Source organism: Amphibalanus amphitrite, unplaced genomic scaffold, assembly GCF_019059575.1.
Source record: "Amphibalanus amphitrite isolate SeventyFive unplaced genomic scaffold, NRLGWU_Aamphi_draft 000701F_arrow, whole genome shotgun sequence".
NCBI classification, from domain to species: Eukaryota; Metazoa; Arthropoda; class Thecostraca; order Balanomorpha; family Balanidae; genus Amphibalanus; species Amphibalanus amphitrite.
Window position 1 is genome coordinate 207,910 of NW_024882195.1, and position 17,762 is coordinate 225,671.

Below are 17,762 nucleotides of genomic sequence, written 5' to 3' on the forward strand. Positions count from 1 at the left end.
GAGGGAGAGAGAGAGAGGGAGAGAGAGGGGGGAAGGAGGGAGATGGCGATGTTACAATCTACAGCAATTTCTCTCTGATATGCCTAAGGCCATCAAGTCCCTGACATATCGACAAAACTCGACACGGTCGTACACACAGGTGCTACCGCATGCTTCCTAAGCTCTGGTGTCACCAGAGCTTTTGGTGATAAAATTATCTGCCGAATGCTGCCGTCAGACCTGATCGCATAATGCCACGGATAAACAGCTTGTGGTGTCAAATTGCAAAACCCATAATCAAGCACTAGCTAATATCAAGGGCCTCAATTGACAGCTCACCGGGGCCTATCGTGCTCTGATATGGCTGCTGATTAAGACATTCTGGGCTATATCGTTTATGCTCAGGCTGGCAATAAAACACGAATTTCTTCTGGTCTACATAATCCTCTCCCACTTCCCAAAAACCATATACCTCTCCCACACTAACCCACACACAAAGGACTATCTTGCTCCTGCCGATTTTTTCCCTAATTCTCTAGTACCTAAGTCATAATTTTTCATCAAAACCTTCACTGTCCTGCTCTAAAAATGAACAACCCTCTCCATTCCGTTACAAACTCTGACGACCGACCTTGACGTCCTGGATCCACTGCCGGATCCACTGCCGGACAGTGGATCCAATCCAAACTCTCACAACCAACCTTGACATCCTGGATCCACTGCCGGATCCACTGTCGGACAGTGGATCCAATCCAAACTCTGACGACCGACCTTGACGTCCTGGATCCACTGCCGGATCCACTGTCGGACAGTGGATCCAATCCAAACTCTGACAACCGACCTTGACGTCCTGGATCCACTGGCGGCAGTTGCGGAACGACGTCTCCGAGGTGACGTCGAACATGACAAACACACCGTCCGCCTTGCGGAAGTACTGCTTGGTGATACTGCGGAACCGCTCCTGGCCTGCGGGGAGGGGAGGGGACAGTACTGCTTGGTGATACTGCGGAACCACTCCTGGCCTGCGGGGAGGGGAGGGGAGAGTACTGCTTGGTGATACTGCGGAACCGCTCCTGGCCTGCGGGGAGGGGAGGGGACAGTACTGCTTGGTGATACTGCGGAACCGCTCCTGGCCTGCGGGGAGGGGAGGGGACAGTACTGCTTGGTGATACTGCGGAACCGCTCCTGGCCTGCGGGGAGGGGAGGGGACAGTACTGCTTGGTGATACTGCGGAACCGCTCCTGGCCTGCGAGGAGGGGAGGGGGGACAGTACTGCTTGGTGATGCTGCGGAACCGCTCCTGGCCTGCGGGGAGGGGAGGGGACAGTACTGCTTGGTGATACTGCGGAACCGCTCCTGGCCTGCGGAGGGGGAGGGGACACTGGACAGTACTGCTTGGTGATACTGCGGAACCGCTCCTGGCCTGCGGAGGAGGGAGCAGACAGTACTGCTTGGTGATACTGCGGAACCGCTCCTGGCCTGGCCTGCGGGGAGGGGAGGAGAGAGAGAGAGAGAGAGAGAGAGAGAGAGAGAGAGAGAGAGAGAGAGAGAGAGAGAGAGAGAGAGAGAGAGAGAGAGAGAGAGAGGAGATAGTGATAACTGCTTCAGACGTCGATAATACATAGTGACACTAGACGTAGTCGATCTGCTTTACAGACAGGTATTTCAGACCAGAAGCCGATCTCCCCTGACCATACAATGGCATTCATTTGACGACAAAATCCTCCACTTTTCCACTAGGCAAAACACAAAATGCGTGCGACGGATGTCAAGCATCGCAGAGTCTCACAGCTGCACGTCTAGCTATAGGGTGACAAAGAAGGTAGTTACGGAGCGAGCGAAGCCAGCGGAGTCTTTCCTTAGATTAAAGGGACTATCCCACCTTTAACATGGGGTTTGAGTTGAGATAGCCAAGTTTGCGGCGAGGTTCAGAAACCACTATCTATCTAGGTTGCAACCCCCGCGGCCTCTTGGTGTTGAAGAAATTCGTTCCCTTCATTTGAAAATGGGCCTTGTACAAGGCCCTATCTTCAGCATGGAGCGACCGTTAGTGTGACGTCACCTCGTTTAGTCATTCTGATTTAAATGGGTTTGTTTGTTGAAAAATCACTTAAAACTTGGTCTGAACTTTGTTGTGATGCTTACAGAGTAAAAAGAATCAGCTTTATGACAGTAATGTGGCCTGGGGAAGGAGGTAATTTTGTGCTGTGACGTAACATATTTGAAAGTTTGTTTTTGGAATATGGGAAGCCTAAGATGTTTAATGAAAAATTAATGCCAGAACCGTGTTCCTGGTCATCCAGTCTATAAAGTCGGGCACAATTTAACTGGTTTTAACAACATTTTAGAATGTGCGATAGTCCCTTTAAAGGAAAAGGGCCACCTTTAACATGGGGATTGAAACTGAGATAGCCATCTTGTAGCCCGTGTCCGAAAACCTATCTGTCTACCTCCTTACGGCCGATTTCGGCCTCCATTGGTAGTTATCGGCAATTTTAAAAGAAAATACGCCAGGAATGCGTCCTTATCCCAGGAATGCGTTCTTATCCGACAATACAGCCACCCGCGGCGAGGCTTTGGTTTTTTACCAATCAGCTCCAACCAGCTCAGCTTAAACCAATCAGCTTATCTGACATAATCCGACGAGTCTGTCTTCTGAACGCTGATTGGCTTGAGTGTGACGTCATCGCTATGCCATCATAAGAAGGTGCCGTAGAGAGTATCAACATAGTACCAATATGTTAAATATTTTTAAATACTTTTTCGCGAATTGTGCACTTCTGGCACCTGTTTTAACCCGCGCCCTGCTGGGGAGGGGTGTTTGAACACCCCCCCCCCTTGTGGTTTTTTGCGAATATCTCAAAAACGGCGGCGCGGAGCGCCGCCGTTTTTGGTGCACCTTATCATACATCAATTCTACACATGTTGTGAAAATTTCAGACCAAGGTCATTCAAGGTCAGGTCACCAGGTCACTTGAAGTGACCTCACCTCATAAAAAGTTTCAATGTCTGTCATAGCTACACCGAGTGACCGATCGCTTTGAAAGTTTCAGCGATTGCTAAGAGCAATAGCATGTACAAAATGTGTATCTCAGAATTTTGATATCGATGACCTAAGGTCAGGTCAATTTTGCGACCTCCCCATTATAAGTCAATGGGAGAAAATTGAAATGCGCCTCTTTTGGACGAAAGACATTATAAACACTCCCAAACACTGAATTACAAGTGGTTTAGACACACTGAACATGAAATTGGTGTCCGTGACCCCTGTTCATGCCCTGAGGTCATCTTAGGTCACGAATGGTATCGAACAGTTTTTCGCAAATAACTTTTGATAGAGGCATACTAGAGCGATGAAAACGCCTTAGATGTGTTCAGCTCGACGATACCGATCGACTGATATGCAACATGACCCTTTCCGGTCAGGTCATGACCTTGACCTGAGGTCAAATTTTCAAGTTGACCTTTAAAGGTCAAGTTATAGTTTATTCGATGCGTCTTGACGAGAGGAAAACGATGCCGGTAAAAGTAAACTCGTACAAGGCTTGGGTCAAAAGTTATTGCAGAAAAACTTTCCGAAAAAAATCGGCTATTTTTGCAGTTTTTGCCCCCTGCAGGCAAAACCGTTGACGCTAGGTCAAATCTGAGAGAATTACTCAGAAAGGGCGTTAATAGGGCTATCCAATGCGCTTTTCCGCAGCGCTATAGCTCTATTGGTTCCCGAGTTATGCGTTGGCTTCTTGAAAATTTTCGACATTCGACCTGGAAATCGGCGAAATTTTGCCTTTAATGACCTCTGGTGACCTGACCTTTGACCTGACCAAAAAATTGACCAAAGTGATTTCCTCATTATTTTTGACGCTCTTTCGAACGCCGCCTTCTGCGTATCGCTACGTGGCCCAGGAGCCGAGTTAGAAGGGGGGGGGGTTCAAACACCCCCCCCCCCAGCAGGGCGTGGAAATCCAGGACCCCCAGCCGGGCGCGGGTTAAAAAGGAAATGAAAAATAATAAATGTCAAAATGAAAAACAACGATATTTTCATATTTCACGAAGGTGGCCCTTTTCCTTTAACGGAAATTTCTGAGTATGAGCGGCCGGCCGGCCGTGCGGACGCTTTTGCGAGGCTTATACCTATCTCAGCAACCACTTCACCGATTTACATGCGGTAATTTTTGTAGGGTAGCTTCATTCCTTCTACCAAGTATTGGACTATTCCTGATGCATGTGGATAGCCCCTTATGCACGTGCCGCGTGCAAAACGAAGAGGTGTCAGTTTTGTAATTGTTGCAATATCTTGGTAACTACTTGGCCGATTGCGCTGAAAGTTGGCATGTAGGTAGGCACCCACTAGGCACTGCATATTCATGTGCCAAAGTTGGGGTGCTGCTGCACGTGCGCACGTGCAGGGGTCGTTTCCAGATCTCGAGAACGGCTCGACCGATTGCGTTCAAATTTGGTACACAGTTAGGGACCGGTTAGTAGAGTGCCGTGCACAAGTCAGTTGGGACCAATTTTTCACGTGCCCACGTGGAGGGTGCCGCTTCCAGATCTCGAGAACAGCTGGGCCGATTGTGCCCAAATTTGGCACATCGCTAGAGTCCGGTTAGTAGGGTGCCGTGCACAAGTCAGTTGGAGGCACCCTCTCGCAATTTCGCACGTGCAAGGCCCACCCTCTCGCTCGCTCCGTTAGTCGCCCCAAAAGGCGTTATACTGGTGATACGCTCGTTACCTGTCGTGTACCTATTCCAGAGCCGAATTCAGTTTGTTCACGTGACATAATCAACAATCAACATTAAATCCTTTTACCTCTACCGTATCCCAGAGCTGAATGCATATGGTCTGCTCCAGTGACGTCATTCCCCTTACCTGCGGTGTCCCAGAGCTGAATACAGACGGTCTGGTCCTCTATCACCACCGTTTGCACCTGAAAGTCGACTCCGATGGTGGCTGCGTAACTGGGGCGCACCTCGCCCGTACACGACCTGTCGGCAAAACGCCACACATTGGATGCTGAGTCGGAAAGCAGTATCACTTACAGTGTGGACTGTGGGGCCACCCAGCACCAGCATTTGCTCAGCGGTTTAAAAAATACTAGTCGTCTCCAGGCCGTAGTCATTAGCATACCTGTATGGTGTTTGTTTTACGTGACGTCATCGTGTAAATATATGCCCTTTTCTGAACAAATCTTTAAAATAACTTTAGGTATCATTTTGGGAAAGCTCATAAGATTCGAAATCATTTTAACGAGAAAAAAAAATGATTTAAGTGTCTAAAATCATTTATTAAAGGTAGTATGCCACCTTTGAAAGATTTCCCATTTTATTTTTCCTAGGATAAGAAGCTTCTGTTTTTACCTAATATCGCAAAGAAAATAAAAAATGGGCCTGGAATAGTGCCTTTTTCGCCTAAAAGTTTATCGGTTTTTTCGATATGTATAACAACTGTAGTGGGCTGACCTGCAAACAGGCGTCGGCAACAATCGCGAATGCGGCGCACATGTGACGATAAGCAAAGGTCATTATAGAGTTACGACGTACGGGAATGAGTTATCAGCTGTCTAATCGTAGACAACACAATGTCGAGCCTTAAACTGTAAGCCTGTATTGGTATTGTTTCTTTTATTTGGCTGTCGAACATTATTTATGGTTTGAAATATGATTTTATGTAAAATAATTGATATGAAAAAGCCGTCTCTTAAGTTATGACCCCATTTCACCACACGCAAGTGGCAGAAATGACAATGATCAGCTGACGCATTTTTCTTGGCCGAAGTCAGAGCGCGCGGCCCGACGCACCACCACCGCACCACAAAGTATGAGCAGAAGCCGCGCCCAAAGCCAGGGCCCCGGTAACGTGAGGTAGCCGAGTCGGGGCAGCGTGCGCTGACCCAAGCCGGGGCCGCAGCTTTGGGCGCGGTCTACCGCATCCCCGCGGGCAGCCCCGGGCTATCACATGACACCGGGAGGACGCGCGGCCCCGGCTTGGGTCAGCGCACGCTGCCCCGACTCGGCTACCTCACGTTACCGGGGCCCTGGCTTTGGGCGCGGTCTACCGCACCACCTAACAGGCGTGTTCGAAACCGCAGGAGATGATGATGAACGGGTTTATCGAAACTTGATTGGATGAGCATATCGGTAATAGCGATTTCAGTGTGTGCATTTATTGTTCATAGTGGTGTGAAATGTGGTTGGGGTACGACCGACAACCCGTCGGGGCGAATTTCGCACTGGGGTACTCAAAATTTGAAGAATTTAAGACGTTTCCATGAGTTTTGAAGGTATGGATAAGTTCTAAAAATCCGGTTCTCCTTATCTGGGCCATTAACTCCATACGGTTCAGGAAAGCTGGCACACTACCTTTAAATGCTTCTTTTTACTCCCGAAAAGTTCACACCATGACGTCAGCATTCTCTCGTGACGCCACCTGGTATGTATCGCCTTGGTCGTCTCTGTAACACTTTCTTTGACACAGCTACATATCGACTTCAAATATTTGAGCATCTCGGGTTTTTGGTAGGCATATGCAGTTTAGAGTTTAGACACTTTTGTGGTTTCGAAATATGTTGCTAATAAAACTATTATGCTGGGTTAGTAACTCTTTTTTACTCATTTTTAGATGATCAAGAGTTAGTTAGTACTGGTAAGCATTTCCCACCGTTGCACGAAGCTGGACTTGCCGACGCCGGCGTCTCCGATGATGACGACTTTGTACACTCTCTGCGGCTGGATTACAGTGGAGGCCGCAGAGGGCGTCGGGGAGTTCTGAAACAATGTCAGACACCGTACCAAACAATGCAGGACAAATGGGATCAGCGTCGTGATTCATCGCTCCTTCGCGTCGATCTGTAGGTACTCGTACAGGACCGACCATCCATAAACCGTTTCAGGTGAAGTCGGTGATTGTTCGGACGAATGTCTGTTTTCTGTGTGTCTGTCTGTGTGCATAGGTATGTCTTTTTATCGACGCTACAAATTCTGTTTGAGTAATAAGTGCTACGCCCATTCAGGCGAATACACCATGAAGTGGAAAACTTCTACGCTTAATTATAAAAAACACATGTCATTTCGGTAAATTATCAAAGCTTGATAGGTAGGTAAGCATACCGAGCAAAGTGTCACCAAATACTCCTGTGTAGGTTCGTTCTGACTCCGGTGCCTAACCTCTCTGTGTGTCCGTGTCAGCGAGTTGCCGGGTGTCTCCGGAGAGGGGTGGTCAGCCGCCTCGCGCGCCATCTGGCCCTGGTGGTAGATGAGCAGCGTCGACGAGTGATGCCGATCACCGTGGTGGCTACGGTTCCTGTCGAAAAAGAAATAAACGTCACCGCGGTTGTTACGATTCCTGTCGAAAAAGAAATAAACGTCACCGTGGTGGCTACGGTTCCTGTCGAAAACGAAATAAACGTCACCTTGGGGGCTACGGTTCCTGGCGAAAACGAAATAAACGTCAGTGTTGTGACTACGGTCCCTGCCGCAAACGAAATCAACGTCACTGGGCCGGGGTGGCTACGGTTCTTGTTGAAAACGAAACAGCCATCAACTTGGGACTGCGATTTGTACAAAAACGAAGCAAACATTAACGGGGGACTACGGTTTCTGTCGCACACGAAATAAAGGTTACCGTGGTGCAAGAATCTACGTACGTTTCCAGTACTATAAGGAGCCCCAAAATGGGTCCCATCAAGGTCCCTCTGAGTGCCCACCGGTCCCTCGCTGCGGTACAGTCCGGTCCCCCGGTCCAGTCCGGACCCCCCCCCCCCCGGTCCCCGGTCCCCCACCTGCGCCGGTGTCGCTGCAGTGTGTGCGTGTCGTCCGTCTCCGACCCTGCCCCGGGGGCGGCTGCCGCTGACGGCAGCGGCTGCAGCATGTCCTGCTCCTCCAGCAGCAGCATGTCCTGCTCCTCCAGCAGTTCGTCCAGCAGGGAGGCCGGGTCTCCGCGCAGCGGCAGAGGGCCCTTGTAGGCCGGCGAGAGCGGGATGACCGGCACACGCTGGACCACGTCCGGGTTATTCTGTAACCGGGGAGAGGGAGAGAGAGGGGGAGAGAGAGAGAGAGAGAGGGAGAGAGAGAGAGGGGGTGCATTGAGTGAAATACTGGTACGGTTATAGTAGAGTTCGATACTACGAATTTATGACGATTTACCGTAATGATCTTCATCGGTAGATGGCGATTTACCGATGGCGATTATGTAGTTATGATCGTGAAAGGAACAAAGATGTTATTGAAACGGGCTACTCGGTGACAAAAATGGCATCAAATGCGTCAATATTTAGCCGATCAGTTATTTGACTGACAGATCTCACCTCAAAGTAGACCTCGTCCACCTCACAATCCGACTCCTGAATTCCGTCTACACCGTCTGGGACTAGGAGACCGCCCCTGGAACAGGACAGAACATAACTGAACAGAACAGGACAGGACAGAACAGAACAGAGCAGAAGAGGACAGGACAGAACAGAACAGAGCAGAACTGAACAGAACTGAACTGAACTGAACTGAACAGTACAGAACAGAACAGAACTGAACAAAACAGAACAGAACAGAACAGAACAGAATAGAACAGAGCAGAACAGAGCAGAACAGAGCAGAACTGAACTGAGCAGAATAGAACAGAACAGAACTGAACTGAACAGAACAGAACAGAACAGAACATATAACAGAACAGAACAGAACAGAACAGAGCAGAACTGAACAGAACTGAACTGAACTGAACTGAACTGAACAGAACAGAACAGAACAGAACTGAACAGAACAGAACAGAACTGAACAGAACAGGACAGAACAGAACAGAACAGGACAGAACAGGACAGAACAGAGCAGAACTGAACTGAACTGAACAGAACACAGTCCGACCCCTGAATACCGCCTGTGACAGCCTCCCGCGGAAACTGCCATCGCCGCGGAAACTGCCACCGCCGCGGAAACTGCCACCGCCGCGGAAACTGCCACCGCCGCGGAAACTGCCCGCCGCGGAAACTGCCCTCCCGCGGAAACTGCCACCGCCGCGGAAATTGCCCTCCCGCGGAAACTGCCACCGCCGCGGAAACTGCCCTCCCGCGGAAACTGCCACCGCTCAGCACACCGGGACACTGAACGGTACCGGACGGATGGTAGTGCTATACTTTCAGTAAGGACATGTACTATTGGTCTCAAGATAAGGGTCCAGGCGGCCTGTAGGTTTGATGCGGTGAATACTGAATATCCTCACCCTCGCCACAGCTCGAGTGGGGGTAGGGGAGGGGGTGCATTCGGCCCGAGTCTGACAGCGGGGTCGCTCGCCAGTGTGGTGTCCAGAAGGTCACTCCGCAAAAGCATAACCTTCCATGGTTGAGGGTGATGGGTGTTACCTACCGCAGACTTCTTGCGATTACTCTCAACAAGGCAATCATAGAAAGCTGAAAAATAGCACACCTCAACCTGGCTTGATTCAAGCCGATTCTCTGGTGACACCAACGACCAATTACATTTTCAATTCTTGTCGAGTCACTGACCTATGACGTCATAAAAGACTTCACTCGGTCCTAAAATATTGAGGCTTGGCAACTCCGTCCATGCTAGGTCAACTTCTGCAGGTAAATAAAATTCACAGGACTTCATATTCTTCCGAGACCTTGCAACTTTTATGTCTCGTAATTTTCTATAAAGCAGTCACGTAAAGCTAGGTCAATGACGTGACCTCACCATCGTAATTCAACAAGGGAAATATTAAAATTTATTTTGCTGACAAAAATGATTTAAGACTATCGTTTGCACAGTGAGTCGTGCTCGTATCGCTTCACTCCTTGCAAGTACGATGCTCAACTATTGCGTTTTGAACCATGTGCAACGTCATAAACGATGTTACATAGATATCGGTGTTTTTTTGTCATTAACTACCGTTCCAACTGAAATACAGGGTGATTAGGTATATATTAAACCGGGAGTAGGCAGAACAAATCGTTTAAACGTCTCGCCTAACGGCTCGACGTTTAAATGATTTTTCTACCAACAAGCGGTTTAATAATTTTATCCCGTACCGCCGATATCTTTCGAGCGCTTAATGATAAAGAATACATTTTATATAAAAAATGCGACAGATATCATACTAGACGAAATGTCTACTAGACGTTTAACAGTTTGTTACTCACCTAGACGTTTTACAAACCAATACACAATATTACACAATATAAACAAAGTTACACAATATCTGATAATTTTCTCTCTTTGCACGTGAAGCAATTATAAACACTGTCTATGGTGCGGGATAAACGCATTTAAACATCCACACGCTATCCTCTAAATTACAGGGTAATCAATAAAAGATGACATAAAGTGAGCCCTCGCCAGAGGCGTAAGACAATGTATTGCATAAACAGCTCACCGTTGGAATGATAAATCTTAGACATTTTACATCGCACAAACAGAAATCAGTTGTGACACTTCGATGTCTTCAGTGGCCGTATTCACAGTAGGGTAGGAGTAACGGGTAACGGGTTATTTTTGTGGTCGTATTTACAATCGAAGTTTACTCCTGAATCCTGATGGTCGCCCGGCGCCACGCAGACGGCACCACGCAGGCTAGGTGCCGTCTGCGTGGCGCCGGGCGATGATGATGACGAGATGTCAATCGAATACCAACTTTTTGGCATACCGATACCAAACCGATACCAACTTGCTATTTGGCGTTTCGAGGCTAACACATTTGGTATTTTGTTGGTATTGTGAATCCTCGTTAATGTAAAAGAGACTGTGACTTCGGTAAAAAGTTGGCATTTCCCTGATATTCCCAAGTCGGTTCGGTTTCGGTATTTTCCCACGGTTCCTGTTGGTATTTGGTTTGGTATCGGTATCACGACTTTCTGTAATTGACAGCACTAGTCCATATATTAAAAAATGCCTTCCCAGGTTTCTATCCATTGCGAACGTGAATACTGGACAGATTACTGAAGAATTGCTAGACTCTCTTCATCTTCGAGCAACTGAACAAGATCCCAGCACCCCTGGTCACTCTGCAGTCTGGATTTTTCGTGCTTGGACTTCACCGTTTAACCTCAAGCAACTCAAGTTGCGGAGCGAACTCAAGAGCCCAAGACCCTTCATGAAATGAACGCTGCCGTGAGTCGTCGAAGGCTTCGTATGCACGATAGCCGGCGATCATTAGGGGCTCCAGCGGGGGCTTACTTTGTCATTCGCTAATGAACATCCTGCACTTGTGCACGTGACCTGACCTCAGAGGTCACATGTTGACCTAACGCTTTTAACTTGATTGTGAATCGCTGGGTGTTGTTTTTGTTTGCAAGGCTTTTAGCTTAAGTATGGGCGAAACGGCGGCGAGGGTCCAGCACTCCCCCCCCCCCCATACACACACACTCTAGACCCCTCTCGGTATTCAGAAAGTCGATAGGTCCGACGAGGAATAACGGATACAACGACAAGGAGACACGTGCACTCTTGAAATATGTTTGTTCCGTGTGGATTTGATTTTTGAGAACGTTTCCTTGTCTTGTCTATAAGCTGAAATTCGCCAATCAGTCTTATGCATTACCTAGCTGCATCGCTTCGAGTCCCATCAGTGGGAATGGCCTCTACACTCTACACTTTTAGTGCTTTCTTGGAATGATATCACGTTCGATAGAAGCATAAAGCGAACACATAACGAACGGGGCGATATTAACATATTGCTTAACCCTCGCCCGCACATGCCATTTTCCCATCCTAGAACGCACATGGGGGGGGGGTTGCCACCCCCCCCCGCGCCATTTCGTTCCTGTTGGAGATAGAGCTTAGCAGTAAAGACCAAAAAGATTCTTTGGGAAGAGACAAATCCAATGATACCCAGTTTTACCTTCTCAGGTCAGTCATTGACCTCCCAGGTCAGGTCAAACTAAAAAATGTTGCTGTTTTGGGTCACCGTTGGATATCAAGTGCGCTGCTTATCAAATACCGATGACGATGCTGTTTTCTGGTGCCAAGCCAGCTAGAACCTCTTTGTCACACTATCCGACCAGAATTTTGCTGCTGAGGTCATTTCAGGTCCAGTTAGGTCAAGGTCAATTATATGTGTTTGTATGTCTGTGTGTGTCTGTGTGTATACTGATGTGTGCACCGATTGTTTTTGGGTCCATATCACATGAAATCATGATCTGAGAAGCTTTTACCAAAAATGCAGTCAAAAAACTTCACAAAAAGTAAATTCAGCTTGCCTAAAACGCAATTATCTCAGATGACCTAGGTTGACCTTGACCCTGACCTTGACCCCTGTGCATCGTCGAACAACATGTTCCATGATAGGTGGGAGGTAAAACTGGCAAAAAAGGCCGAAATCAGGGTGTCAAAAGCTCACAAGGCCCATGGCAAACGCAAGATGTTGAGAATTGGCCATTTGGGTCATGACATGACCTGAAAAACAAGGTCATATCTCCGAAACCAAAAGTCACAGAAACTTGAAATTTTCAGTGGACATCAAGAAAGGAGAGAGGAGCAACTATACGAAAAATCAGCCTTCTAGCTCTAAAAATGTTGAGTGCAGAGCAGAAAGACTGCCTGGGGGGGTGGCAACCACCCCCCCCCCCCCATGTGCGGGCGAGGGTTAATGGTCAACCCTACCGAAGGTTTAACAATGCAGTTATTGAAATGAACTGTTCAACAGTTGTTCAGCACAATAAATGAGATTATATGAAACAATAGGAAATTAAAAGTTATGAAGGTTGAAATATGCAACCGTTAACCCTCGCCGGACCTATTGGTTTTCTACATACGCGCCGGCCGAGGGGGGGGGGCGGGTACGACCCCCCTCGCCGTTTCGCCCCTGGTGGAGCTAGCGCGTCGCGGAAAAAAACGAGCGTGTGCGCCGTTACGAGACGCAGAGATTGGTACCCGATTTTAAGGTCCTAGGTCAACCGGTGACCTCTGAGGTCAGGTCAAGTGCCCCAAGGTACGGTTCAGTTTTTTGGTGAATAACTTCGCAAAAAACGGCCGCAGAGCGCCGATTTTGGCAGCATCGTGTTCGTCTCGCTCAGGCGCGTCGAATGATATACTTTTTGTCCGGGTCAGGTCAACTTGGGGTGTTGACCTCAGGTCAAGGTCAGGTCAGCACCCCCAGGTCACGAAGTTGGTCGAAAGAGGTCATGTCGCATATCATTCGATTCGGCAGGTCTTCCTGAGTCCATTGGTGGCTTTCCCGACTCGCTAGCTCAATTTGATCAAGAGTTATTGACGAAAAACTAATATGACCTTGATGACGTCATAAATGACGTCACGCAAGGTCAACATTGCAAAAGTGACGCATCTAACCTTGCAAGGAGTGCATCAAATCACGATTCTGTGTGCTTGAGATAGTTGGAGATCGTTCCCGGCGCCAGAATAGCAGTTTTCATTTTTCCCAATTGACTTATAATGGTGAGGTCACGAAAATGACCTGACCTCATATGACCTTTAGGAAAAAATCCGAGATATACAAGTTGTGGGACTCATAATGGATACTAGATCCTGCAAGTTTCATTTCCCTGTGACATCTCCTCTGGCAGTGAGGGCGTTGCGAAGTTGCGACATCTGAAGACCGTGCAGAGGTTCACTTATGACGTCATAGGTCAGTGACCTGACCTGACCCAAAAAATGCGGTTGGTGTCAAAAGATCTGGCTTGGATCAAAGGTCAGGTATACCAAGTTTCAGCTCTCTATCGCCAGCGTGTTCGGAGCTATCGCGAAAAAACCCTAGGGGGGGGGGGCGGCACCCGCCCCCCCCCTCGGCCGGCGAGGGTTAAGATAATGATATAAATAGTGACGTTGGCGGCGGTATGCCGATCATGACAACATTAATTGCTACGTCATAAACAAATTGCCACGTATTGCAGCCTAAGTTGAAACTGCAATGAATGATGCGTGAGCTACATGGTCCGGCATAAGTTTTATCCTCTAAAAAAATGTTCTCTCTAAGTTGCTACATAGTGGACAGCCGACAGCGATTCTCTTGCGTTCAGTTTATTCCCCACGAACATTGATTAACATACGAACGCAAATTTGCATGCTGGTAACTAGGTTGTGCAGGAAATACGGCTGGATTTTTTATCATGCCCGTTTGAGCTGTAACGACAAGGCGCCGAGGCTGGCAGCCGGCTTTTGTTTGTCCAGGTCCTGCTGGACGATAGCCCGAAGTTCGTCGATCAGGATGAGGTCCGGATGGCAGCCGGCTAGCATGTCTTTCCTTCAGAAGTCTGGCACGTTCAATTCGCACCACCGCTAGGCCTTGCCAGAGAGATGAGCTGGCGCGCCGTCCTGATTGAAAATGCATGTCAACATGTCATTGACCATGCGTTGGCATAGCATTGGGCCGACCGAAGGTAGGTAATGAGCCTCGGAGAGCTCTCCCAATAGCGTCTCACGGTCCTGTTTGGAGATGTGATAGCGCTTCAGCGCGAGCCGCTTGGCCAATTTTGTCGCCAACTACTGGCCCCTCTTCCCGGCCGCCTTTTTCAATGCGATTTCTGTAACGTTTGAAATGGTAGGCGCACTCTGCAAACTGGAACGATCAGCAACACTGCCAGCAGCCGTATGCTTATCCCACCAACACCGGGCTGTGCAGACAGTTCGTCTATAATTAAGACTTGCAAACAAAAACAACAGGCAGATGTCCCAACCAATCAGCAATGACGTCATTTCGGCCTGGAGCATGCCGACTGTCTGGTTCAGCTCCCTTGATAGAAATGTCAGATCTTCATGTAGCGACGCAGCCTTTCAGGTGGACAATCTGTGAAAATGGCCGTAGCTCGGTGAGCCGTGACCCGAGGTCCGTTCGTCACCTCATGTTCTGCGGCCAAGGACCGTGCAATGCAGGAGTGCAGCCTGAATCGTCACTTCTCAGATGTAGACACGATTAGGAACCGGAAAGTGTTGTCATAGGTAGTGGACATAATTTTTGCCGAGCCATGTAGTGTCGTCCAGTAGCGTCTTTCATTGTCAGCGAGACGCTACCTGGAGTTAAAATGGCGAGCAGCCCTCCCGGCGGAATGGTAAGCGCCCTTCTCTGTCAAACGCGGCGCTAGTTTCCGCCTAAGCTCCGCTGGCCCGCTCAACTGCTATGTCATGCGGCACAGTCTACAAGTACAGGTGACCGGTCGCGAGATCGGAGCTCCGTAGCACCGAGCGAGTGTGGCGAAGGTGGGGGTATTCACCGCATCAAACCTACAGGTCGCCTGGACCCTTATCTTGAGACCAAAAGTATGTACTTTTAACGACGTATTTTATGGGAATTGATGTAAGACTAGGATTGGTGAGCTGGTTTTGTTTTTGTTTTCCAAATTTTCCTGCCAGTGCACCGGTAAAAATCGCCTATTGCTCACTCTGGTTTTATTATTTACTGACCACTAAACTAAACGTGATGGTTTGCTAGTATCATATCATCTATCAATAGTGCACATCTTCGTAAGTCGTTAGTCCATTCGTAAGTCCATACCCTATCCCTAAAATGTACTACTCAAGACTGATATCGCTAAACCAAGCATTTGGCAAAGCATAGCACTTCATAGCACTGCCGCTAACGACAGCACTAGAAGCGCTGGCTAAGCTCTTTGGCGGCGCCCTATCTGTAGTTATTTGCCAAGTGCGGTACTTACCCAACTGGACTTCTCTCTGGCGATCTAGCGGGGCCGTTTCGCTGTTGGTCATTATGACGAACGTCGATACCCATCAGATCTTTGATATTGGCCAGGCTGAAACGGCACACGATCACCATGTAACGGTGAACAAAAAAAGGTAGATGTCTACCTTATCAATATTGCCTCTAAACGACTTTCTAATATGCTAAGGTTTTATTTCAGTTTGCAATCGTCATTCTGATGAACAATTTTATATGAATGGTGAATTAGAAAAGTGAACCAAAGCCGTACGGTGCGTACGATACGTTTGCTCTATCAGGAAATTACACTCAACCAAGGCCGTACAAGGCCGCACTCAACAATGTGAAGCTCCAAAATACCAAACTCGTGCGGCTTACAGATCATATTTCACCGACCCACCTGTCTCCCCGCCCCTGCCTGCTCTGTGTTTTCCCTGTGTATTTACACCGTCTGTCCTGTGTATTTAACTGACCCACCTGTCTCCCCGCCCCTGCCTGCTCTGTGTTTTCCCTGTGTATTTACACCGTCTGTCCTGTGTATTTAACCGACCCACCTGTCTCCCCGCTCCTGTCTGCCCTGTGTTTTCCCTGTGTATTTACACCGTCTGTCCTGTGTATTTAACTGACCCACCTGTCTCCCCGCTCCTGCCTGCCCTGTGTTTTCCCTGTGTATTTACACCGTCTGTCCTGTGTATTTAACTGACCCACCTGTCTCCCCGCTCCTGCCTGCCCTGTGTTTTCCCTATATACTTACACCGTCTGTCCTGTGTATTTAACTGACCCGCCTGTCTCCCCGCTCCTGCCTGCCCTGTGTTTTCCCTGTGTATTTACACCGTCTGTCCTGTGTATTTAACTGACCCACCTGTCTCCTCGTTCCGGCCTGCTCTGTGTTTTCCCTGTGTATTTACACCGTCTGTCCTGTGTATTTAACTGACCCACCTGTCTCCCCGCTCCTGTCTGCTCTGGGTTTTCCCGGTCTCCATCCCCGAGTCCCGTTCGTCCATCAGTTTTGTGTTGATCGTCCGCAGCAGGTCCAACTGCTTCACCAAATCTGAGACACAGGAGTGCGTCAGGAGACACAGGTCTGAGACACAGGAGTGCGTTGGTAACTGACTGGCGAACTGGCCAACGACAAAAAGGGGTTTCTGTGACTGGGGAGGAAAAGACCATCAAACTGTACAAATAAGCGCGTTAAATTATTCTAAGCTAAGAAAAGCAAAACAAATGGCAGAAGAAAATTGAAGATCGAGGAAGAAAAAGAAGAAAACAGGTAGAAAGGTGCCGCGGAAAGAAAGAAAAGAGCACAAATAGAAACTGAGAATCAAATAACAAGACCCAGTTGACAGAAATCAGAACACACTGCCGTTATAAAAAAAAAAAAAAAAAAAAACAGGAAGAAATGCAAGAAATATAGGCATTGATCATTATCATGTAGCAAGACGAACAGTTCTCTCCTATCGAGGTTAAATTCTCACTGACAGTGAAACTCCCGTCTATCTAGCGGTTCAGAACACGCTCCAAAGCGCCGCCCCCGTCCCTTCTCGCACCCTCCCTTCCCACCCCTCCCTTCCCGCCCCTCCCTTCCCGCCCCCTCCCTTCCCGCACCCTCTCTCTCGGTGGCTATGTTCTCTGTGACGTTGAACGCCGCCATGGCTCGTTTTCTCCTCTCCTCCCTCGTCAGCGCCCTGCTCTGTTCAGCTGCCGCCTGCAGATCGGCAATCAGCTGCTGCTGACGCACCACCTCCGACTCGTAACTGTCCTGGCGGCAGAGAACCAGTTTCCGGTCCGGCGTGGGTTCGAATCCCGGAGAGGGAAAAATGCTCGGCTGGACAGAGGACTTTGGCTTGCTGTTCGCCTATTGTGATTATTTAGCACGGCAACCACAGGCCGCCAGTCCACTTGTGACTGGGTTAAATAAAATATCTGTAGAAATGTGGTGTGATGCAACCTATTTAGACCTCATATAAGGGCAGTGTTCTATCAGGGCTCAACTTGCTGCTGATAAGACGTGATTGATTCAGAAAAAAACGAATAGGGGAGAGTGGGGCAAAGCGGCCACCCTAACGTTTCTAACGATGCCGACGCTTGATTTTTAAACTTGGAAAGATTCTTTCTATACCAATGTGATCCCTATTAAATTGTCTTTTATTCCAACTGCGTTTCATTTCCAAAGGCGTTCACATATGGGAGATATTG

The 17,762-nt window shown here is 48.5% G+C and overlaps 1 protein-coding gene across 1 annotated transcript in view; it reads right to left on the reverse strand.

The window, feature by feature from the left end:
- LOC122364830 (EF-hand calcium-binding domain-containing protein 4B-like) overlaps positions 1 to 17,762 on the reverse strand; it is a 33,168-nt gene that overhangs the window by 1,507 nt on the left and 13,899 nt on the right. The window contains exons 9-17 of the mRNA XM_043335589.1: positions 17,172 to 17,325; positions 16,506 to 16,617; positions 15,565 to 15,660; positions 8,278 to 8,353; positions 7,753 to 7,985; positions 7,139 to 7,274; positions 6,633 to 6,739; positions 4,845 to 4,960; positions 821 to 945 (exon numbers count right to left, since the gene is read on the reverse strand). Coding sequence (XP_043191524.1) covers positions 821 to 945; positions 4,845 to 4,960; positions 6,633 to 6,739; positions 7,139 to 7,274; positions 7,753 to 7,985; positions 8,278 to 8,353; positions 15,565 to 15,660; positions 16,506 to 16,617; positions 17,172 to 17,325 — 1,155 coding nt within the window. The remainder of the gene's footprint in view (positions 1 to 820; positions 946 to 4,844; positions 4,961 to 6,632; positions 6,740 to 7,138; positions 7,275 to 7,752; positions 7,986 to 8,277; positions 8,354 to 15,564; positions 15,661 to 16,505; positions 16,618 to 17,171; positions 17,326 to 17,762) is intronic.